At 39.1% G+C, this 25,352-nt stretch overlaps 2 protein-coding genes and 1 non-coding gene across 17 annotated transcripts in view; 1 reads left to right on the top strand and 2 right to left on the bottom strand.

Moving 5' to 3' along the window:
• Positions 1 to 225, top strand: part of PKD1L3 (polycystin 1 like 3, transient receptor potential channel interacting) — a 63,188-nt gene extending 62,963 nt beyond the window's left edge. Inside the window, 1 exon segment of the mRNA XM_036441154.2 lies at positions 2 to 225. Coding sequence (XP_036297047.1) covers positions 2 to 225 — 224 coding nt within the window.
• LOC118720801 lies at positions 106 to 19,363 on the bottom strand. Its single transcript, XR_004988539.2, has 3 exons — positions 19,351 to 19,363; positions 14,672 to 14,674; positions 106 to 689 (listed from the first exon to the last, which is right to left on the bottom strand). It is a non-coding gene; the product is annotated as an uncharacterized LOC118720801 (transcript).
• Positions 106 to 25,352, bottom strand: part of IST1 (IST1 factor associated with ESCRT-III) — a 31,878-nt gene continuing 6,631 nt past the window's right edge. For 2 of the 15 annotated variants that reach the window (XM_036441128.2, XM_036441139.2), the window contains exons 2-10: positions 12,083 to 12,191; positions 11,530 to 11,775; positions 10,567 to 10,654; positions 6,698 to 6,781; positions 6,044 to 6,154; positions 4,794 to 4,997; positions 3,600 to 3,689; positions 2,325 to 2,373; positions 106 to 1,385 (exon numbers count right to left, since the gene is read on the bottom strand). In XM_036441128.2, coding sequence (XP_036297021.1) covers positions 1,186 to 1,385; positions 2,325 to 2,373; positions 3,600 to 3,689; positions 4,794 to 4,997; positions 6,044 to 6,154; positions 6,698 to 6,781; positions 10,567 to 10,654; positions 11,530 to 11,775; positions 12,083 to 12,174 — 1,164 coding nt within the window. In that variant the 5' untranslated portion in view covers positions 12,175 to 12,191 and the 3' untranslated portion in view covers positions 106 to 1,185. Of the gene's footprint in view, positions 1,386 to 2,324; positions 2,374 to 3,599; positions 3,690 to 4,793; positions 4,998 to 6,043; positions 6,155 to 6,697; positions 6,782 to 9,280; positions 9,399 to 10,566; positions 10,655 to 11,529; positions 11,776 to 12,082; positions 12,192 to 25,352 lie in introns of those variants that run through there. The other 13 variants (XM_036441130.2, XM_036441141.2, XM_036441129.2 and 10 more) reach the window with 12 other exon arrangements.

The following is a 25,352-nucleotide window of genomic DNA, read 5'->3' as shown; positions in this document are numbered from 1 at the left end:
CTGGGAGCCAAGGTAAGGGCTGGCTTGTGCCAAGAATGGGTCACTTGCTTACAATATTCAACTTTGCAGCTCCCTAATCAACCCAACCAGTGGAGAAAGCAGGTCAGAATTTTTAACTTTATTATCAGCTACCAAGGTATTAGATACAAACCAATCAAAAACATTAAAGAAAGGTTGCTTAAGACAGGTATATACAGATATACTACACAGAAGCCAAAGCCTTAGCATCTGATCCCAATGCCATCCCTGTGGGAAAGGATGCCTTAGCTAAGGGCAAAGAAGCATGTTAGTTACAACAGTAAGAGTATTATCCATCAAGGAAAGCAGCAAACACCTACAGCCACATGGGCACCAAAATGTATGAGGCTAGTTTTTAAAGGTTCTCTTAAAGTTTTCAAATGAAAACAGGAACCCCTCTTCTCCTGTAGACTTTTCAGCTCACTATTCAAGAGACTTGAATACTTCTAGTAAGGCAACTGGAAGCCCACCTTAGCCTTGAATGGTGACTTCTGCCCTTTGTCAGAGGGCAACACTGGACTGTATTACTGATAGAAGGGAAACAGCCCTCAAAGCCAAAAGGCCTGAGGGCTCCCTGGAAATCCAGTAGAACTGAGAGGCCTTCAGCTTTCCAAAAACCTTTGCAGCTGCATCCAGGTGGAGCACTGCCCTGCAGCAATGAGAGGACTTAGCTTCCAAGAACTGTTATAGTGGCTTCCTGAGTCATTTTTTTCTCTCCCATTCATAACAGAATGAGAAAATAGACACCTTAGCCTTGATTCTCACTCACCACAAATCCACCTGTACTAAGTCTAGAACCTCAGCAGCACAGGCTGAGACGCTTCATACGTCCTCTCTTCCACAGCCCAGCCATCTGTGTCAGCTCTCCCCGCTGTAGGGGGATGGTGGGACAGGCGAGGAGAGCCTGGGATCACAGACAGAAAACAGACAAGCACAGCTTCCAGGAGTCAGCTGCTCCGGGCTCACAGTGTCTCCAGTCGTTCATCTCTTAGGAGCAGTAAGGAACTGGAAAGCACCACAATTTGTAGAGCAGGGAGAGAGCCCCTAGGAGGAGTGTGCTCGGTGATGGTTAAGAGATGAAACAGAATTTCATGGAGATTCTTTGTTACAAGGAGAAACTTCTCAGTCTCAACTCCCAGGGCTTGGATGGTGCCTGGAGCAGGAGACCTATGTTTTCTTTTTCAACTCTTCAAATCTCCGGGAAAGATCATCAAAGTCAATGTCCTCAGATGCTGAGGTGTTGGCACCAGCAGATGCAGTTGGTAGTGTATCTGGCACGGACGGCAACTCTGGAAGGACAAAGTTGTCATAGGTGTCCACGGCTTTTGAAGGGGGCTTTGCAGAGGCTTCTGGCTTGGGTCCGGGACCTAATTAAATTAGGGCAAGGAGCAGTGTTACAAATGCCAGAAAGGTGGCTCAGAGCCATAGTCCTCTTTGGCAGGAAAAAAACAAAACAAATACAGTATTTTCTTTCTAAATGATTTCTTTCTAAAGGTAAATTCACAGAGCATTCATTTCAACACACTGTCCCCTCTCACAAAGGCCAAAGTCTGGACTGGTACCAGAATTCTGTTGGAAGTTATTCTTTACGGCTTATTAGGAAATTTTTTATAAGAAATGTTAATGTCAATCCTATTTGATGGAATGGGATCTGATCTGTATTTCTAGACTTCATTTTATAAGTTAAATATACAGTAAATAGAGAAGGGGGTGATTTTTATTTCTATTTATATAAGTCCAGAACAGGCAAACATAAACTATAGTTTTAGAAAATAAGAACAGTTCTTGCCTTTGGGGTGGAGTTGACTGAAAAGGAACAAAAGGGAACCAGCCTAGAAATGTGTAACTTTGCTGAGGTAGGTAGTGGTTACATATTATGTGTGTATAGACACACATGTAATATCAAAACTCATCAATAATTATATAATTTTGTCTATAGAAATTATGTAAAATACAACTCTCTAATTTAAAAAAATATATACTCCCTGTGGTTTTCTAGGGTGCTGGTAGTGGTTTTGAATAAAGTCACTGAGCTATTTGCTTATAATTTGTGCCTATTCACCCCTCCTTTTAATTTCCAGGCACAATGGAAGCTGAATCAGCAGGAACATAAAGAAGTTGAAAAATAAAAATGTGTGAAAAAGGAACAGGAAACCTGTGAGATTCTTTGGGGCCAGGAAGAGGGAAATCCTGAGTTTTGTTTTTGCTATACTGCATTAGGAGGGAGGCCAGGGCATGTGGGTTGAATTCCATGTATGAGAAAACAGCACAGGGCTCAGCATTGAGGGTTTCTAACTCACACTCACCAACAATCTGTGCAGAAGAGACATTCTTATCAGCATTACTGTCATCGGCCTGAAACACAAACATTGTTACCAAAGAAAGCAATGGCATCACTGAAAGTATGGATACAAATACAAGCCACTGTGCTGTCCAAAGCTAAGCTGCTCAGGGAAAGCATCAGAACCTGCCCCTCCACTCCTTCCTGATCTTCAGATAGATACCAGGTGATATAGATAACATGTTGAAAACCAAATGAAGAAAAAGGAAAATCTAACCATAATGTTAACACCTCTTTAATCTGATACCTTCACCTTCCAGGCAGAGAAAGCACTAAACCACTGACTTCATCTCCAAGAACCAAGTTTTCAAATACTGATCATCATTTACCTCATTCTTTGAAACAGCTGTGGGCAATGCTTCAATGCATGCAAGACCAAAACATAAGAAAAACTCAAGCCCAAGTTAATATAACCAAAGGAAAGAATACTAAGCAAGCTCAGGAACAGGAGAATCTCCCTAGCTGAATCATTTCCACAGCAAACGCCATACCAATTTGTTTTCTCAGTTATGCATCAAATGGAAACGGCTTTCAAATGGCACATAACAGCTTTGGCCAGTTTTGCTCCGTAGTTAAGAGCATTGGGTCGTGGGTTTGATTCCCGGAAAAGGGCACATACCTGCTACAGGTTCGATCCCTGACCCCAGTTGGACATGTGCGAGAGGCAACCAGTTGATGTGTGTGTCTCTCTCCCTCCTCTTTTTTTTTTTTTTTTTAAAGGCACATACTGGCTGAACAAATAAGGATGGCAGAAAACAAGTTTTAATTCTAAACCAAAGCTGCTATAACCACCTACAGAGTTCAAAGTATCAAATAGCCAATTACAGCAAGTTTTAACCACAGAACTAAAATGTAAAACTAATGCTACAGGACACTTGTATGTCAGACAAAAATCTGGTCACTACTGCTTTACAAAGTACTGAGAATTTATAAAGCTGGTAGTTTATTATATTCTAGCACCAAGACTGTACCAGCTCCAGTAAGTCAAAAAAAAGACGCTAAGCGCCCTACTAGAACTTTCTAAGATCTGCAGCTCCTCCCTCCTGATCCTGGCTGAATTGCAGACAAAGCATTGCCACCACACCCCATTCCCAGGATAACGTAAAGCAACACAACCCAAAGCAAGAACAAGGCTGGTACTAGAGTTGATCAAAACTTTTCCTTCCCTTTGGCCATTACTTTGCTTTCTCTTCATTGGATTCACTCTCCTGCTGCTTATAAAAGAGGCTCAGGCACTTACAGATTCATATGATGGGGGAACTGGTATCTGAGGTGGATGAACATTGGGAAAGGCCTGAAAAGCCCCCATTGGCAATCCATTGAAATCCGACTGCAAGAGGAGAAAGACAACATCAGAGACACTGCCCCCAACTAGCAATTTTCTCTGATACATATATACACACAGAAGGTCCTCAAATAATGTCATTATGTTGAATGCCATAGGAAAATAACTCTTGTTTCTATCAATTAGCCTATGGTAAAATTGGGTTTCATAATACATCGTTTCACTTAAAGTCACAGAACGATCAATGACATTAAATAGGATTAAACTCAAGAACCCCAAAAGAAAAACAAAATATCACATCAAAAGGATTCCAGATTTTTTTTTTTAATATATTTTATTTATCCCTCTCTCTTCCTCTCTGTAAAGAAGATCGAGTCAGAAATATCAATGAGAATCATCGATCAACTGCCTCCTGCACAACCCCCAATGGTGATGTGCCCACAAGCAAGACACATGCCCTTGACCGGAATCGAACCCGGACCTCAGTCCAACACACTATCCACTGAGCCAAACCGGTTTCGGCAGATTCCAGATTTTTAAAGATCTGTAGCCAAAGGCTATTCTGCAAATTACTAAATCCATTGCTTAGGGAAAATTATTAGACTTTACAATAATGAGCTTCATCTTGTCTACAAAAGAGGTTTTTCTATTTGGTAATAAATGATTGTATTCTTTTTAAGCTACTAACCTGGCCCTAGCCGGTTTGGCTCAGTGGATAGACCATGGACCTGCGGAATGAAGGGTCCCAGGTTCAACTCTGGCCAGGGGCACATGCCACGGTTGGGCTCATGCAGGAGGCAGCTAATCAATGATTCCCTCTCATCATTGATGTTGATTTTAGAGGAAGAGGGAAAGAGCAGAAACAACAAAAAACTAATCTGTAGGCAACAGGTCCCAAATGTTTAAAAAAATAAAAAACTCCATTAAGATGAGTTTTTCTAGCACCCTCTCTCCAGATTTTTCTACTGCATTACTTCTAGCTGAACCAAAAAGCTTTCTCTAAATCCCAATATTTTTTACACAATGTGACCATTGTTAGTATTTGTTCTTACTGCTAAATCCTCTTGATAATCTACAACTCCCGAGTATATTCAAGAGCCAACCTGTCATTTTCTGAGCTTACATCACATTTATTATATGTATACTTACTGGTCCCTTTGGAAGTGGGTATGAGAAAGGAGTACTTGGAGATGGCATGGGCATGGGCATGGGCATTGGCACTGTTCCATCAGGTCCACCAACGGGGGCTGTGAACCCGCCCCCACCTCCTCCTCTTCCAGGGCCCCCTTTCTTCACATCATCTGTGAATCCAACATCAATAAGATCTGTCTCTACTCCAGGGGGAGCTTCTGCCTGAGAAAAAGAGAAATTCATATCATCACCCCCATCGCAGGCCAGGTTCCCAGGAAGCAGACTCTGAGATGGAGATTAGCATGAAGGAAGTTACTAGGGCGAGCTCTTGTGATAATGACCTGTGGGAAAGTGAAGGAAGCAAGGATGGGTAAAGAAAGAAGGTGGGCTATTATGCAATCAAAGGCTTCAGCCAATTTGCCAGGGATCTCTGGAGCAAGGTGGGGTGACCCTACAGCAGATGACCCCAACTGTGTCAAAGAGGAAGTGCCTTTATTTTAATTTTTTGTTAATCTTCACCTGAAGGCATTTTCCCATTGATTTTTAAAGAGTAAGAAGGGGGAGAGACATCGATTAGTTGTCTCCCGCATGCGTCCTAACTGGGGCCAGATATTGAGCCTGCAACTAAGATATGTGCACCTGACCAGAATCAAACTCATGACCAGATGGATGCTCTATCCACTGAGCAGACCAGCCAAGGCGAAGGGAAGTGTCTTTAAATCCCTGCACCTGTTACAGAATACTGGCCCCTGGAAAGACTGGGTAAGGAAGCTCTCTTCTGTGGTCACTGCTTAGAGACACAGCTTTGTGTGAAACACCAGTGACCAATACTCTCAAGAGCTGGGGGATTACATCTGTTCTGAAAATTTGGGGTGGGTGTTGTCTAAGCAGCATACCAAAGCCATCTGCTAAATTTCATTGACCTTAAGTGCTGGATGGTAAGTATTGGCATATTTTCCCTTCTTACACTGGAAGTCTCTTTAGGACAGAGACCTCGTTGTTATGCCTCTGTATTAACAGCTTTCTGTGCGTTGTCTGGCATATCACAGGAATCTAATAAGCATCGAGGTTTGTACCTTTTCAAAGTGTTTTCAGTATTCATTTCATCTGGTCCATCTGAGATATGGAGGCACAATTTTTACCCAAAAAGGCACTAACTGGGCAAAGGTTTAAACCTTCACACACAACTGCAGGGTAAGGAATACAGTTAAAGAAAGTGCTATCTAGAGACTCACTTTTCTGAGTATTCTGAAAGGCTCTAAACTCACCATGACCACAGAGTCAGGCTCATAGGGCACATTGTAGTTCTTGGCGATTTCAATAAGGTATCGCTCCACCAGGATTTTGGGCGGCGCTTCCACACTCAGTTTGTGCATTAGCTGTAATTAAAGACCAGGGTTAAGATGCATCTACACCAACAAGCCAAGTCTAACCTGTCTCACTTTTACATTTTGTTCCTCTCATTTTATAGGTAAACTGAGGCAAAAAAAGGGGGGGGGGGGTTCAGACCAGTTAAATTATTTTTTTCCAGTGACAAATTATATTACAAGACCCAAGTCTCTCTCACGTTCTCTGGTTATATAAGACCCAGGTGTTGGTAAAAGACTGATACTGCTGCTTTCCACATTTGAATTCTTCCACCCTTCTCCCAACTTCATTTCTACCCCCGCAAATCATAAAGGGCACGAAGAACAGGGGCAAATAAGATATGACACAGAACAGCCTCACGAGTCAAGAGATGTAGGGCCAAGGTAAGGAGGAGTGGACTGCACTGCCAACCAGAAAGCCTTCCTCCCACTCTATGAAATGTGGAACCTAGATTAACTCTACCATCTAGTGGTAACCACTGGATCACTGCAGGCAATAAATTAACCTGCCCCCACCTTGCCCACTGCTTCATGTTTAACAAGTCTGTTCCTTACCCTGTCATTCACAGTTCCAATCTGGTTGGTCCTACATAACTTGCCATATTCCTTACTATACTTGGCACACAGCTGATCAGCAACCTACCAAGAAAAAAGAACAGTAAATAAAAGTGGAAACTATTCCTATAGATTGCTTCAAGCTTTCTCCTATCAACAGTAAACAGGCTTCTATTACAGGACATCAAAAAAACGGGGGTCTGTAAAACCTTAAGGGGTACATACTAATTAACTTATTGTTTATGTATCTATCCAATGAGCTGCAAACTATATGCGGAACTCTAGAATAAGCATTATGATATACACTATAAATAATGATGAACAACACCAGACACTGTTCCTACTCTTAGAGAATCTTACAGTCCTCAGGGAAGTCATTAGTCAGAATCACACAGGTAAAGGTACAAATGCAGCTGTGAAAAGTGCTACCAAGGGGAAGTTTGCTGTACTATGATAATAGAACAGGACCTGATATTTAAAAAAAAAAAAAAGGGGGAGGGGGGGAACTGGCCGAAACCGGTTTGGCTCAGTGGATAGAGCATCGGTCTGCGGACTGAAAGGTCCCAGGTTCAATTCCGGTTACCTTGGTTGCGGGCACATCCCCAGTAGGGGGTGTGCAAGAGGCAGCTGGTCAATGTTTCTCTCATCGATGTTTCTAGCTATCTCTTTCTCTTCTTCTCTGTAAAAAATCAACAAAATATATATATGTTTTTTTAAATATATATTTTATTTTTTTTTACAGAGGAATAGAAAGTTAGAAACATCGATGAGAGAGAGTCATCAGCTGCCTCCTGCACACCCCCCACTGGGAATGTGCCTGTAACCAAGATATATGCCCTTAACCGGAATCGAACCTGGGACCTTTCAGTCCACAGGCTGATGCTCTATCCACTGAGCCAAATCAGTTTCGGCTAAAATATATTTTTTAAAATAAATAAAAATAAAAAAAGGTAACTGGGTGGAGGGCACACAATACAATATACAGGTGATGAATTATAGAATTGTACATTTGAAGCTCATAATGTTACTAATCAATGTTGTCTTAATAAATTTAATTTTAATAAAAAGATAAGACTTCCAGAAGACACTTAACTAAACGAGGGAAGGAAGGGTATTACAGAAAAAGAAAACATGTGCAAAGGCCTCTGGTGGAAAAACAGGGCCAATCAATCCTCAAGCCAGAGGAAGTCTAGTGCAGAGCCTGAGGGAGGAATGTGGTGGGAACGGAGAAAAGCCAGTGGGGGCCGGGCCATGTAGGCCATATAAGAAGTTTTGTTTCTATCACAAGCACAACAGAAAGATACCAAAGGGCTTTAAATTAAGGTGCAGTGACAGATCAGATTAGTGTTTTTAAAAGAACCCTCAGTTGTTCTGATGTAATGGGGAACAGAGTACAGAAAACCAAAGCAGATATAGGAAGAACATTCAAGAAGTTACTGCATAGTTCAAGCAGGAGATGACAGTGGCATTGGACCAGAGTGGTCCAACACCTGAGAGCTCACGGAGGGGGCACGCCCTGTCCAATATGTAGACTTTCAAGGGTACATGATACTTCTCAGTTGTACTTGTCATTTGTCTTTTGATTTTTGTTTTGCTTTATATTAATGTAGAATTTTTAAATATTTGCTTAATTTATCACTCTTTGTTTATGGCTTTTGAGTTTTGTGGCAAATTTAGTTATGAGATTATTAATCTACCTAGTTTTCTTAAGTTTTTATGGTTTCATTCTTTTAAAGAAATGTAAATCTTTGTTTCATTTGGAATTAATCTATAATAGTAAAAGGGTAATATGGTAATTAGACTGGACATCATTCTGGACGAGGCCAGGGCCGGAGGGAAGCCTGGGTCCAGGGGGCCAGAGGGAAGCCAGTGCTGGCAGCGGGGGAAGGAAGGCCTGCTCTTGCACAAATCTCGTGCAGCAGGCCTCTAGTCTTAACATAAAGGAGAAGTATAGGAGAGGCTAAAAATGAGGTTAAAACTGTAAGCAGCAGTTGTCACTGACAGCTGTCGGAGGGAGCTGGAGGTTGGGTGAGAAGGGGAAGGACTTCAGTAAAAAAAAAAAAAAAGATGGGAGATAATAAATCAACCGAAGGACTTGTATACATGCATATAAGTACAACAAATGGACACAAAACTCTGGAGAGGAAGGGTATGTATGGGAGGGGGAGGGGGCAATGTTAAAATATGCGCACAAATAATAATTTAATAAAAAATGTAAAAGAAAAAAGAAAAAAAAGACTCATGGACACAGACAACAGAATGGTGATTGCCAGAGGGAAGCGGGGAGAGGGGCAGAAGAGAGGAGATAGAGGAAGGTAAAGGGGGGGTAGGGGAGATAAATAATGATAGATGACGTGATTTGGGATGATAAACATACAATTACAAGATATCAGACGGTATATTATACAATTGTATATCTGAAACCTATATATTTTATTAACCAATATCACCCAATAAGTGAAATTTTAAAAAAAACCTGTATGACTATTTTCCCTAACATATCAGAATACAAGTTTACTCTCTGGGGAGGTTAAACTAAAGGGACTCTGGACTCCAAGCAGAGCAGGGAGCAGAGCCATTTACTGACCACAGAAGAATTAAGTTTTCTATTAGAGAAGAATGAGACATTTGGCTTCCTTCTCTCCTGGGCTCTCAGAAATGCTGACAGCCAGCTTATACCTTCCAGGTGTAGGATTCCTCTCTAAGGAAAATGACCAACCCAAGGAAAGAAAACTAGTTCTTGACAGTTTCTAACTCTCTATCCCTCCATTTCTCTCTGTTAAAAAACAATATATTTTTAAAATAAAAATAAATAAAATAAAATCAAAAGATGGGTTGGTAGATAAGACTGAGACAATCTTAGAGAAAATAAAACAAGTACACAAAGATGTAGAAAGAAAATAGGGAGAAAATAATTGAACTGTTTTCAATTGAGCCAGTACCATATCCATGTTGTGGCAGGCAGTTTTTTAGTTAATGTCTGTCTCGTCGCTAGACTCAAACAAGTGCAGGGCCCATATCCTATTTTGCTCACCATTATACCCTCAGTGCCCACTTAGCACATAACATCGGCTCAACAAATATTTGTGAAATGAATGAAGCAAAACACCTAAAATAAACGTTGTTTTAACTTTACTGGTTTACAGTTGCATAAGAACTTTTCTTTTTGTATATACTTAAACATTTGTCAAAAAATAAAAAATGGCACCACTTTAAAATGGAACCAGAGCTCCCACGCTAGGGAAACTGCTTTGCACGTGTTGCCTCAAACCTGTGCAACGTTAAACCGGGCAAAATAACCTTTGGGCTGGGCCTGGGCAACAGTGTGTCCCAAAGAACTGCTTGCCAAGATAACAAGAAAGGTGTTATTATGGACTACTGAAATGAAAATTAAAAACATTATTTAGAATTAACAGCACTGTTATCTGCACCAATAGAAATGCCTTACTTCTAGTGTTCCCCTTCCCCTTCTCATTTATATCTACTGCCTTTGTCTCTTAATTGAAACACTATATGGATTCTGCCTGAATCAGTGAATCCCCAATAGCTATTCTTATTTATCTCAAATAAATGCTTATTGTCTCTCACTTTGAAAGGCCTTTTTGAAATTAACATAAAAATAAAAATAATTTAAGATAAAACTGAGGGTTCATGAAACTTTGTTCCTTAAAAAAAATTATTCAAGTTTGCAAAACACTCTTCTATGATATAAGGCCTAAAAAGGAAGAAGCACATTTATAAAGTCCACGTCAAAGGCAGCATGAGAAGGGTACAAAATACTTGGTCAAATGAACAGAAATGGCTTATGTTAACCAATTTTTCTAATAATGTGAAAAACTACAGTCATCACCGAAACTGGTTGTACTCACTATTTTCAACTCAGCCACTTCGGACTGTAGTCGAGGAGCAGCCCAGATAAGTGTAGACACAGATTCAGCCAGACCAGAATCTAGCTCTCTAATTAAGGAAAAAATTAATAAAATTTAACATTCTTTAAAACCAACCAACCACCCTAACATCTGTATGAAATATAGTGATATAGCCTCTAAAGCTATTTAACTTTTCAATAACTCTGAACTTCTAGCCATTTTCTGGGAAAACTAAATGATGCACCCAAGATCACCAAGTCAGGAAATGGTTCAGCCATTTCAACAATTGTCTCTATGTTGAGATCAGGCTTCAATAATAGGAAAAAGGCTTTGGGTATGTGAAACAGTCCCTTAGTGCTCACCCCTAAGTAAGAAAACCAATATTACCTCTCCTCAAATTCCTGAGGTGATTATATTTAGGTCTTTGATCAGAATATCTTATTCATTAAGGTTATATAAGATGAATAAGTTCTAGAAATATGTTAAACAACTGTGCCTATAATTAACAATATTGTATTGTGCTTAAAAATTTTGTTAAGAGCCAAAACCGGTTTGGCTCAGTGGATAGAGGGTCCTGGGCTCGATTCTGGTCAAGGGCATGTGCCTTGGTTGCGGGCATATCCCCGGTGGGGGGTGTGCAGAAGACAGCTGGTCGATATTTCTAGCTCTTGTACCTCTTTCTCTCCCTTCCTCTCTATAAAAAAAAAAAAATCAATAAAATATATATATTTTTAATTTTGTTAAGAGGGTACAGCTCATGCTGTGTTCTTACAAAAAAAAGAAAGGGAGGGATGGGGGAATACAAGGAAACTTTTGAAGGTGATGTTTATTGCCTTGATGTGGTATTTGTATATAGATATATGCATGTGTTTGAATTAATCAAACTATATGTATATTAACTATGCGCAGTTTTTCTATATCAATTATACATCAATAAAGGGGGGAAAAAACCAAAGAGCTTACTTCATAGACTGAATGAGGCCAAACCGGGCCAACAGAAGGTCACAATACAACTCCAGGATCTCCATGGCTTCCACAAGGTAGTCTTCCCGTATAATGTGCTCCACTCGGATCCGAGCTCGTTCATCTTTCCCAGCAGCCAGATAGTCCGCAATCTCTTTCCTTGCTTTCTGGGCCAGTTCCGCTAAGGCACAAATCCCACTCCAGTCACACAGCAGTAGTGCACTGGGCCTTGGCCTGCAGGCAGACCTCCACCCCACCAGAGACAAGTGGCTGTTTCTACAATACTATGTCCTAGCTCACTCCCTTAGCAAATCTAGTCTAGAATTTGCTACTTTGTCCAGGTGAGAATATTGTTTGTGTACCCAGAAATTTCAGGAGCCATGTTATCTATTCCATAGCAACGAAGAGATTCAATCTAACCAGATGTACCTAAACTTAAAGAATACAGGATCCCTAAAAGTTCACAGTACTTAGCCTGAAAGAGCCAATATTGGGATGCTAGAACCCAGTGATGTATTTTGGAAAAGAAAAATATAAGGCAATCATGCATTACTCACTTTTTTTTTTCTCCAGTAGTTTAAGGCGGTTTATGACTAATCTCAAATTGACTCGTAAACGCTCAGCTTTAAATCCAGAGCCCAGCATACTGTGTGCTATTCCTCCTGGAAAAAAATAAGAAACACAATGACTATTTCCAAGTTAAAATTAGTTCAGAAACTAACACCAGTTAGAGGGTAGATTATTTGACACTATAAACTGGAGTGGTTTTCTAATACAGGCAAATGACACGATCTGATTCACATTTTTCAAAGATCTTTTTGGCTGTTGTGTGGAGAACTGATTGGGAGAGTGTATTAACAGAAACAGATGACAAAGGAGAGGATATTACTATATTCCGACAACAGATGGAAGCAGCTTAGATGGGTAGTTAGCAGCAGTGGTGGAAGAAGGGATCAGACTTAAGGCTATTTTGAAAGCAGAGCTGAAAGAACTTGCTGATGGATGAAATGAGTACCTATGTACTGATATAGGACAGGGGTGATAAAAAGACAAGCAGGAAGGCCTCCTAATTCTCCCAAAAATCTCACCTTAAAACGGAAAGCTTTGGCCGAAACCGGTTTGGCTCAATGGATAGAGTGTTGGCTTGGGGACTGAGAGGTCCCGGGTTCTATTCCGGTCAAGGGCATGTACCTTGGTTGCAGGCATAACCCCGGTAGGGGGTGTGCAAGAGGCAGCTGATCGATGACTCTCTCTCATCGATGTTTCTAGCTCTCTATCTCTCTTCCCTTCCTCTCTGTACAAAATCAATAAAAAAATATATTAAAAAAAAAAAAAACCTGAAAGCTTTGCCTCTAAGATCAAGAACAAGAAAAGGATACTCTCACCACTGTTGTTCAACACAGTAAAGAAGTCCTAGTCAGAGCAATAGGGCAACAGGAAAAAATAAAAAGCATTCAAACTGGAATAAATAAGTAAAATTGTCACTTTTTGAAGATGGCATGATACAATATATAAAACACCAAGACTACCAGAAACAACAAATAAACAAACAAAACTGCAGGATACAAAAATCAATGTATAAAAAAAATCCCCTGTGTTCCTATGTGCTAACAATGAAATATCAGAAAAAGAAATGAAAGAAATAATTCCATTTGCAATTGCAACAAAAGGATAAAATAAAGAAACTTAACATAGGAAGAAAAGGATCTATACATTGAAAAATACAAGACATTGTTGAAGAAACTGATAAAGACCCAAAGAAACGGAAAGACATTCCTTGTTTATGGATTGGAAGAATCAACATAGTTAAAATGGCTATTATTACTTAATGCAATATACAGATTTAATGCCATCCCCAAGGCATTTTTCAAAGAAATAGAAAAAAAAAATCATTAAATTTGTATGGAACCACAAAAGAGCTCAAATAGTCAAAGCAATCCTGAGAAAAAAGAACAATGCCAGTTAACACACTTCCTGGCTTCAAATTATACTACAAAGTTACAATAATCAAAACAATTTGATACTGGCAGCAAAAACAGACACACACCAATAAAAAATAACTGGGAGTCCAGAAATTAGCCTCATCTATAAGGGCAACCAATTTTCAACAAATGAGCCAAAAACATACAATGGAGAAAGGAAAGCCTCTTCAATAAATGATTTTGGAAAAACTGGAAAGCCACATGCAGAAGAAGGAAAGTAGACACCAAAGCTATTTGACACCACACTCAAAAGGGGTTAAAGACTTAAATATAAGACCTAAAACAATAAAATCCCTAGAAAAAAACATAGGTATTAAATCTACAGACCTTGGTGTCAGAGAGGCTTTTGTGAACCTCCCCCACAACTGTACAAGTTTCGTGCACTGGACTTCTAATTCAGCCTAAAAAGGATGACATACTGCCATGGATGGATTCTGAGAGTATCATGCTCAGTGAAATAAGTCAGATGAAAAAAAAACAAAAAATATATATGATTTCACTCATATGTGGGATAGAAAACAACAAACATACAAAACAAACTCACAGACAACAGTATAGTGGTTACCAGGGGGATGCAGAGAGGTTGAAGAGGGTAAAGGTGACAGAAGGAGACTACACTTTGGATGGTGAGCACACAATTCAATATATAGATAATATAATTTAGAGTTGTACACTGGAAAATTATATAATGCTATTAACCCATGTCACCCCAATAAGTTTAATTAAAATTTTAAAATATAACCTTCCTCTAATTATTCAAATTATCAGCCTTTTAGGGAAAAACAAGTGTCTCAGATCACAGGAACAGCATTAACATTTACTCGCATGCAAAGAAATAAACAAAAGGGTAAAATAAAATGTCCAAGGGGGGAAAAGCTGTTCTATAAAATTTGACCACGACTTTAACTGAACAGTAGAGTTACAATCAACAAAACCACTCTCCTCTCCACCCCCAAGACTTTAGGTTATACCTAACCAGCACAATTCTTATTTCTCTCAACTAACTCTGAACTTGAATCTCAAAATATGTAATATCTAAACTAAAGCACATGAACAGTAGACAAACCAAACCCGATATAAAGAAGTACACCAGGACAGTAATTGTCTGCTTGTGCATACTACTAACAGAAAACAACAGGTGTATTTTCCTTTTGTGAAACTGTCTCCAGAAGCATTTTTTTTTTTTTTTTGCCTCCCAAAGTTTTTGTGCTATATTTAGTAATTAACTGTCCAGCCAGCATGGCTCAGTGGTTGAGTGTCAACCTATGAACCAGGAGGTCACGGTTCGATTCTCGGTCAGGGCACATGCCCAGGTTGCCAGCTCAATCCCCAGTATGAGACATGGAGGAGGTAGCCGATCAATGATTCTCTCTCATCATGGATGTTTCTCTGTTTCTCTATCTATCTATCTCCCCTCCTCCCCCCACCCCTTCCACTTTAAAATCAATAAAAATGTTTTGAAGTCCTATATAATAAAAGCCCAGCAATTGAATGGCGGAACGACCAGAACAATTGATCAACCAGTCACTATGACCCACACTGACCACCAGGGGGCAGATGCTCAACATGGGAGCTGACCCTGGTGGTCAATGCACTCCTACAGTGGGAGTGCCACTCAAATCACCGGGATGAAGAGCTGCTACTGCAGCAGGAGCAGTTCATAACTGCTCAGCTGAACAGGATGGGCGGCACTCCCAGACTGGGCCAATTCCTGCAGCCCACGCCCCCCACTAGTGCACGAATCCCGTGCACCAGGCCTCTAATAATAATAATAATTAGCCAAGTCCCGGTACACAATAGCGTTTATATAATATATCAGAATATCTGGGTACCATGATACTGAATTATGTACAATCCAGTCAAGAATGTATACTGATTATCTGCATGTCAGACAATGGCTAGCTGCTGGAAATAAAAAGATAAATAAGGCAACAGCATATTCACAGATCTAAAACAAATACTCCAAACTTATTGGGAACCAAAAAAAAAAAAAGACCCCAAATATCCTCAGCAATCTTGAGAAAGAAAAACTTACTTGGAGGTATAACAATATCAGATATAAAGTTATACTATAAAGCCCCTGTAATCAAAACAGCCAGGTATTGGCAGAAGAACAGGCATAAGAACAATGGAACAGAAAAGAGACCCCAGAAATCGACCTAAGCCATTACACTCAATTAATATTTGACAAAGGAGGCAAGAACATACAATGGAGTTAAGAAAGTCTCTTCAATAAATTAGTATTAGGAAAATTGGACAGATACATGCAAAAAAAATGAAACTGGACCATCAACTTACACCATACACAAGAATAAACTCAGCCCTGGCCAGTATGATATTTCTATATTGCACAAAAAGTGGTAAAATATTAGCTCTAAGTACTCTGAGAAAAGTTAAGTATGTCTATTGTAACCTCTATAGTAAAATGTACTATACAAAATATATACTTAAAAATGCAACAGATTTTAAACTGGAACTCTAAAGTGTTCAAATAACCCAAAAAGGGCAAGGAAGCAGAAACAGAAATGAAAAAAGGTACAAACAAGACAATAAAATGATAGGCCTACATTCAAGTATATTAGTAATCTATAATAACAAAAGGTTAATATGCTAATTAGACCAGAAGTCCTTTCAGATGAAGCCAGGGTTGGAGGGAAGCTCGGGTCCCAGGTGCCAGAGGGAAGCCAGTGCCGGCAGCCATGGGAAGAAAGGTTTACTCTTGCACAAATTCCGTGCATCAGGCCTTTAGGTATATAAATAATCAAATAGTCTGGTGTGGCTCAGTTGGTTGGAGCATCATCTCATACAACGAAAGGACCAGGTTTGAACCTGCAACATACCATCACTACCCCAGTCCAGACAAGGATGGGAGCAACAGATCGATGTCACTCACTCAAATCAATGTTTCTTTCTCTCTTCCCACCAACCCCCTGCCCGCCCCCAATCTAACAACAGCAACAAAATCAATTAACATGTCCTCAAGTGAGGATTTAAAAAATAATTATGCCCTAGCCAGTTTGGCTCAATGGATAGAACATCAGCCTGTGGACTGAAGGGTTCCGGGTTTTATTCTGGTCAAGGGCACATGCCCGAGTTTCGGGCTCGATCCCCAGTGAGGGCCGTGCAGAAGGAAGCCAATCAAAGTTTCTCATCATTGATGTTTCTCTCTCTTCCTCTCTGAAATCAATAAAAAAATTTTTAAATAATAATGTTATTTTTATGTTTGGCCTCAGTGGTTGAGCCTCAAATCATGAACCAGGAAGTCATGGTTCGATTTCCATAGCACAAAGATAGGTTGCAGGCTCCATTCCCAGTAAAGAGTGTGCAGGAGGCAGCCTATCAATGATTCTTTTCTCATCAATGATGTGTCTCTCTCCCCCTCTCTCGTCCTCTCTGAAATCATTTTTTAAAAATACTTAATAACTAAATAGAAATGGTGTAAATACAATTAAAAGACAGATTGTCAGAATGGCCCCCAAAATGATCCAAATATACTGTTAATAAAAAACTCACTTCTATATACGATAATAACATAGGTAAAAGTATTTAAAGAAAAAAAATTATATCATGCGAACTAATAAAAAAAGGTTGAAAGTATGTATCTTTTGACCCTCTCCACCCATTTTGGTGCAAGCTTCCAGTTACAAAATAAGTAATGAGGACATAATGTACAGTGACTATAGTTAATACCATATTGCATATTTGAAAGTTGCTAAGAGAATAAGTCTTTAAAAAAATCTGTAACTATGTATGGTGACAGAAATTAACTACATTTACTACAGTGGTCATTTTGCAATATATATAAATATCAAACCATTATGTTGTATACCTGAAATTAATATGTTGTTATATGCTAACTAGAGGCCCAATGCATGAAATTCGTTCAAGAGGCGGCCTTCCTTCCCCCAGCTGCTGGCACCAGCTTCCCTCTGGCACCCGGAACCCGGGCTTCCCTCACAGTTCCAGTTCGTCTGGAAGAACCTCCTGTCTAATTAGCATATTATGCTTTTATTATTATAGATAACACCTCAATAAAAGAGAAAATTGGAGGGTTATATTAATGTTAGGCAAAGTAAACTTCAGAGCCAGGAAAAAACAGGAATACAAAGAAGGAACATTAATATTTTTTTTGTCCCCAGACAAAAAAAAGTAATTTTTTGATAGTTCAAAAATACAAAGGAGAATTCAGAGTACTGATCATAAGATGGCTAAAAAGAATGGAAAACAAATTTGACAATATGAGTAAGAACCAAGAGGAAATGAAGAAAAACCAAGAAGAAATGAAAAATGACACTGCTACTGTAAAGAACTCAATAGAAAGCATCAAGAGTAGAATAGAAGAAGCAGAGGACCGCATCAGGGAGCTAGAAGACAAGATGGAAAAAAATACCCAATTAGAACAACTTCTGGGGAAAAAAAATTAAAAAACAGGAAGAAAGTCTAAGGGAACTTTGGGACAATACAAAACAAAACAATATTAGAATAATGGGGGTTCCAGAAGGAAAGGGAATTGAGGAAGACATGGAAAACGTATTTTAAGAAATAATGACAGAAAACTTTCCTGAGATAGAGAAGAAAAAACCCACACAAATCCAAGATGCTCGCAGAGTCCCAAGCAAAATGAACCCCAGAAAACCGACCTCTAGGCACATTATAATTAAGCTGGCAAACACCAATGACAAAAAAAGAATTTTAAAAGCAGCCAGAGAGAGACAGAAAGTTACATATAAAGGAATCCCCATCAGACTAGCAACTGATTTCTCCACAGAAACTTATCAGGCCAGAAGGGAATGGGATGAAATATACAAAGTCATGCAAAGGAAGGGTCTGAATCCAAGAATACTGTACCCAGCAAGGCTATCAATCAAAAGTGAAGGTGAAATCAGGAGCTTCACAGACAAAAACAGACTAAGGGAATTTATCTCCACCAAACCAGCAATGCAAGAAATGCTAAATGGTCTACTGTAAAATTAAAGAAATAGAAAGCAAAGAAGGAACACAGGGGTATAGAATAAAAATGGCGTCAAATAAGTATCCATCAATAACTTTAAATGTAAATGGACTAAATGCTCCAATCAAAAGACATAGGGTGTCAGATTGGATAAGAAAACAAGACCCATATATCTGTTGTCTACAAGAAACCCACCTCAGAAAAAAAGATGCACACAGACTGAGGGTGAAGGGATGGAAAAAGGTTTTCCAGGCGAATGGAAATGAAAAAAAAGCTGGGGTAGCAATACTTATATCTGACAAATTAGATCTCAGAGTGAAGGACATAACAAGAGATAATGAAGGCCACTTCATAATACTAAAGGGAGCAATCCAACAAGAAGAAATAACCCTGATAAATATATATGCACCCAATACGGGAGCACCCCAATATATAAAAAAAACTGCTGGAGGACATTAAGGGAGAGATTAATAGCAATACAATCATAGTAGGAGATTTTAATACCCCACTGTCACCCTTTGACGAATCATCTAAACAAAAAATCAGCAAAGAAATATCAATCCTAAATGACTCGCTAGACCAGATGGAATTAATCGACATCTTCAGAACATTCCACCCCAAAGCCACAGAATATACATTCTTCTCAAGCGCACATGGGACATTCTCAAAGATAGACCACATTTTGGGACATAAGCAAAGTCTCTTCAAATTCAAGAAGATAGAAATCATATCAAGCATCTTCTCAGATCATAGTGACATAAAACTGGAAATTAACTACAATGAAAAAAATCCAAAGAAATCAAACACATGGAGACTAAACAGCATGCTATTAAACAAGGACTGGGTTACCAAAGAAATCAAGGAAGAAATTAAAAACATCCTGGAAACAAATGACAATGAAAACAAAATTATCCAAAATCTATGGGACACAGTAAAAGCAGTTTTGAGAGGGAAGTTCATATCCCTACAAGCCTATTGCAAAAAATTAGAAAAAATGGTAACAAATGATCTAACTCTACAACTCAAAGAGTTAGAAAAAGAGCAACAAGAAGAGCCCAGTGTAAGCAGAAGGAAGGAAATAACAAAAATCAGAGCGAAGATAAACAACATAGGGACCAAAGAAACAATACATAAGATCAACAAAACCAAGAGCTGGTTCTTTGAAAGAATAAACAAGATAGATGAACCTCTAGCCAGGCTAACCAAGAAACAAAGAGAGAGGACCGAAATAAACAAAATCAGAAATGAAAGAGGTGAAATAACAGATCCCGCCGAAATACAAAGGATTGTTACAAAATACTACGAACAACTTTATTCCAACAAACTGAACAACCTGGAGGAAATGGACATATTCCTAGAAAAATAACAAACTTCCAAAACTCAATCAGGAAGAATCTAAAAATCTCAATAGAGCAGTGACTTGGGATGAAATTGAAACAATCATCAAAAAGCTTCCAGCAAACAAAAGCCCAGGGCCAGATGGCTTCACAGGAGAGTTTTACCAAACATTCAAGGAAGAACTAAAACCTATCCTCCTCAGACTATTCCAAAAAATTCAAGAGGAAGGAACACTTCCAAACTCCTTCTATGAAGCCAGCATCACCCTAATACCAAAACCAGATAAAGACAACTCAATTAAGGAGAACTACAGGCCAATATCCCTCATGAACAGAGATGCCAAAATCCTCAACAAAATTCTAGCAAATCGGCTCCAGCAGAGCATCACAAAGATCATACACCATGACCAAGTAGGATTTATTCCAGGAATGCAAGGTTGGTACAATATCCGCAAATCAATAAACGTGATACATCACATAAACAAGTTGAAAGATAAAAATCATATAGTCATATCAATTGATTCAGAAAAAGCATTTGATAAAATCCAACACCCTTTCCTGATAAAAACTCTCATCAAGGTGGGAGTACAAGGATCATACCTCAATATAATAAAAGCTATATATGATAAACCCACAGCCAACATCATACTCAATGGGCAAAAACTAAAACCATTCCCTCTAAGAACAGGAACAAGACAGGGATGCCCACTCTCGCCACTCCTCTTTGATATAGTACTGGAAGTACTAGCCATTGCAATTAGACAAGAGGAGGAAATAAAAGGCATCCAAATTGGAAAAGAAGAAGTAAAGTTATCCTTATTTGCAGACGACATGATATTGTATATAAAAAAACCAAAAGACTCCATTAAAAAACTAATTGGCTTAATAAATGAATTTGGCAATGTAGCAGGATACAAAATTAACGCCAAGAAATCTATGGCATTTCTATACACCAACAGTGAATTTATAGAAACAGAGACTAAAAACGCAATTCCATTTACCATCGCACCAAAAAAATTAAGATACCTAGGAATAAACTTAACTAAGGAAGTAAAGGACCTATACGCAGAAAACTACACGACACTGAAAAAAAGAGATAGAGGAAGATGTAAACAGATGGAAGAACATACCATGTTCATGGATTGGTAGAATCAACATCATCAAAATGTCCATACTTCCTAAAGCAATCTATAGGTTCAATGAACTCCCCATTAAAATACCAACGGCATATTTCACTGACCTAGAAAGAACTCTCCAAAAGTTCATTTGGAACAATAAAAGACCCCGAATAGCCACAGCAATCCTGAGAAAGAGTAAAGTAGGAGGGATCTCAATACCAGACTTCAAACTGTATTACAAAGCCACTGTTCTCAAAACAGCCTGGTACTGGCACAAGAACAGACATATAGATCGATGGAATCGAATCGAGAACCCAGATACAGTGGTGCCTCGCATAAAGAACGCCTCGCACAGCGAGCGCTGCACACAACGAACTTCATGATTCATACAACGAACTTCGTTTCACACAACGAAGTCGCCCGAGCTTCCACAACCGCTTTGCCCGAGCTTCCACGACTGCTTCGCCCGAGCTTCCACGATCGCTGCCGATGTATTGCATCCTTCCGCGCAGGCACTGCAGGCAGTCGTTAGTCACTGCGCTTAACTTAAGCACGTATCGCGGCAATCGTTCTTCATTACGAATTAAATCACGCACGTATCACGGCAGTCGTCCTTTTAAGTTAAACTCAATATTTTTTTTATATCATAGCTTCTAAAAAAAGCAGGAAGGTGATTTCTGTTGAAATGAAACAGGACAATGCTCAAAGGGAAGCGTCATCTGATAACGAGGAGCAACAATCAAACAATCAACCAATCCCAACTGCTGACAACAAGAACATCCTGGTCAAATGGAAAGCAGTTCAGGAGTTTACCAATGCCCACTATCCGGATTCAGCTGAAGCAAACAGGATCAACGATCTTTACTCCGATACTCTTGTCCGTTATTTCCGGCAGATGTTGGAGAAAAGAGAAAAACAAACGACTTTGGACAGGTTTTTCATGAAACCATCGGCCAAAAAGCAGAAAATGGATGAAGATGTGCAAGATTCGGTAGACTCTACTTAGTCTGTCTTAAAATTAAAAAAATGTGTTTTTTTTTAAAAAAATTATGTTTTTAGATGTATCTAAATTAATAACAAAAAATTTATCTTTTTTTTATGTCATCTTAGCATATTTTATGCTACAGAACGAATTATTTTTTTTAACATGTATTGTTATGGGAAAACGCGTTTCACATAACGAACTTTTCGCATAACAAACTTGTTCCTGGAACGAATTAAGTTCGTTGTGTGAGGCACCACTGTATCAACCCAAATCACTATGCTCAATTAATATTTGACAAAGGAGGCACGAATATACAATGGAGTCAAGACAGTCTCTTCAATAAATGGTGTTGGGAAAATTGGACAGATACATGCAAAAGAATGAAACTAGATCACCAACTTACACCATACACAAAAACAAACTCAAAATGGATACAGGACTTAACCATCAGACGGGAAACCATAAAAATACTAGAAGCAACCACAGGCAACAAAATCTCAGACATATGCCAAAAGAACTTCTTCACTGATATTGCCCCTAGGGTAATGGAAGCTAAAGAGAAGATAAACAAATGGGACTACATCAAAATAAAAAGCTTTTTTACAGCAAAAGAAACCATCAACAAAACAACAAGAAAGCCCACTGTGTGCGAGAACATATTTGCAAATGTTACCACTGATAAAGGTTTAATCTCCAACATCTACAAACAGCTTATACAACTAAATAAAAGGAAGATGAATGATCCAATTAAAAAATAGGCAATGGACCTAAATAGAATATTTTCAAAAAAAGACAGAAGGAAGGCCAAAAGGCACATGAAAACATGCTCAGTCACTAATTATCCGAGAGATGCAAATCAAAACAACAATGCAGTACCATCTCACATCTGTCAGAATGGCCAACATCAACAAATCAACAAACGACAAGTGTTGGCGAGGTTGTGGAGAAAAAGGAACCCTCGTGCACTGCTGGTGGGAATGCAGACTGGTGCAACCACTGTGGAGAACAGTGTGGAGTTTCCTCAAAAAACTGAAAATGGAACTCCCATTTGACCCAGTAATCCCACTTCTAGGAATATATCCCAAGAAACCAGAAACACCAATCAGAAAGGATATATGCACCCCTATGTTCATAGCAGCACAATCTACAATAGCTAGAATCTGGAAACAGCCTACGTGCCCGTCAGCAGATGATTGGATCCAAAAACTATGGTACGTCTACACAATGGAATACTATGTGGACATAAAAATGAAGGAATTCTAGCCGAGACCGGTTTGGCTCAGTGGATAGAGCGTCGGCTTGGGGACTGAGGGGACCCGGGTTCGATTCCGGTCAAGGGCATGTACCTTGGTTGGGGGCATATCCCCAGTGGGGGGTGTGCAAGAGGCGGCTGGTTGATGTTTCTCTCTCATCGACGTTTCTGACTCTCTATCTCTCTCTCTTCCTCTCTGTACAAAATCAATAAAATATATTTAAAAAAAAAAAAAAAAAAGAAGGAATTCTCATCATTTGCAGCAACCTGGATAGAACTAGAGAACATCATGCTGAGTGAAATAAGCCAGTCAATGAAAGAGAAATACCACATGGCCTCACTCATTTATGGATATTAAAAGACATTATAAACTGACAAACCAAAAGATAGATATAAAGACAGTAAAGCAACAAGCAGACTGTAAAATTACAGCGGGGAGAGTAGGGAGATCTGGGGGAGATAAGAAATCAACCGAAGGACTTGTATACATGCATATAAGTACAACCAATGGACACAAAACTCTGGGGATGGAGGGTATGTATGGGGGGGGGGGCCAATGTTAAAATATGTACACAGATAATAATTTAATAATTCAAATAAAGGGGGGGGGGAAGAACAGAAAAAAAAAATACAAAGGAACATTAACACTTTTTTGTCCCCAGACAAAACACATACATTTTTTGATAGTTCAGTTGATGTTTCTTTCTTTTCAGATTTAACCAACTGGAATAATTATTCAAAATGTGTACACATTTTTTGGGATACGCTATATAATGAAAAAAGGGTGAATTCACCAAGAAAATGTAACAATCATGCCGGGACCAGTTTGGTTCAATGGATAGAGCGTCAGCTTGGGGACTGAAGGGTCCCAGGTTCGATTCCGGTCAAGGGCATGTACCTTGGTTGCGGGCATATCCCCAGTAGGGGGTGTGCAAGAGGTAGCTGATCGATGACACTCTCTCATGGATGTTTCTAACTCTCTATCTCTTTCCCTTCCTCTCTGTATAAAATCAATAAAATATATATTTTTTTAAAAATGTAACAATCCTAACATTCACTATGCATGACACAAGTTCAAAATACATGAAGAATTGACAGAAAACAAGAAACAAATCTCTAATTATAGTTGAAGACTTCAAAGTATCTCCCTCATAATTGATCAAGCTAGCAGATACCAATATCACCAAATACGTAGAAATGAACACTATGAACAATTAATTGTATCTCACTGGCATTTATAGAACACTCTACCCAACAGATCAATGCACATGAAAGTCATGAATTTATACCATATCATGGGTCAAACCTTAAATAAGAACCGAACACTACCACCAACTGACTGAATCTGAATACTCCACCCAACACAGCAATGCACACAGAGCATTCATAAATACAGACTATATCCTGCATATAAAAAAAAAAGCCTTAAATTAAATAGAACAAAACTAACAGTATGTTTTTTAACCATAATACAATTATACTAGAAATCACTAACAAGAAACAACAGAAAATTGCCAAACACCTGAAAATTAAAGAACACAAATTATCTATGTGTCAAAGGAGAAGATGCAAGCAGAAAAATTGTTTTAAAGGTTTGAACTGCAAGAAAATAAAAATTAAGCCCGGTTGGCATGTCTCAGTGGTTGAGTGTCAACTTATGAATCAGGAGGTAACAATCTGATCCCAGTGCCAAAGTTGATGGCTTGATCCCCAGTGTGGGGCATGCAAGAGGCAGCCAACCAATGACTCTTATTTCTTTTTCTTTTTAAAAAATATATTTTATTGATTTTTTACAGAGAGGATGAGAGAGGGATAGAGAGTTAGCAATTTCAATGAGAAACATTGATCAACTGCTTCCTGCACACCCCCAACTGGGGATGTGCCTGCAACCAAGGTACATGCCCTTGACCAGACTCGAACCTGGGACCTTTCAGTCTGCAGGCCAACACTCTATCCACTGAGCCAAACCGGTTACAGTGACTATTTCTATCTCTCATTCCCTAACTCTCTGAAATCAATAAAAATATATTTTAAAAAAAGAAAAATATATATATAAGCCTAAGCAACTTTTTGACTGTTCGACCAGCAGCTATGATGAGAGCTGACCACCAGGGGGCAGACACTCTGACCAATAGGTTAGCTTGCTGCTGGGGTCCCGCTGATCGGGACTGGGCAAGATGGGTTGGATATACCCTGGA

This window comes from Pipistrellus kuhlii, unplaced genomic scaffold, assembly GCF_014108245.1.
Source record: "Pipistrellus kuhlii isolate mPipKuh1 unplaced genomic scaffold, mPipKuh1.p scaffold_m20_p_17, whole genome shotgun sequence".
Taxonomy (NCBI): Eukaryota; Metazoa; Chordata; class Mammalia; order Chiroptera; family Vespertilionidae; genus Pipistrellus; species Pipistrellus kuhlii.
The sequence above is the reverse complement of the archived record's forward strand: the minus strand, read 5'-3'. Positions and strand labels throughout refer to the sequence as shown.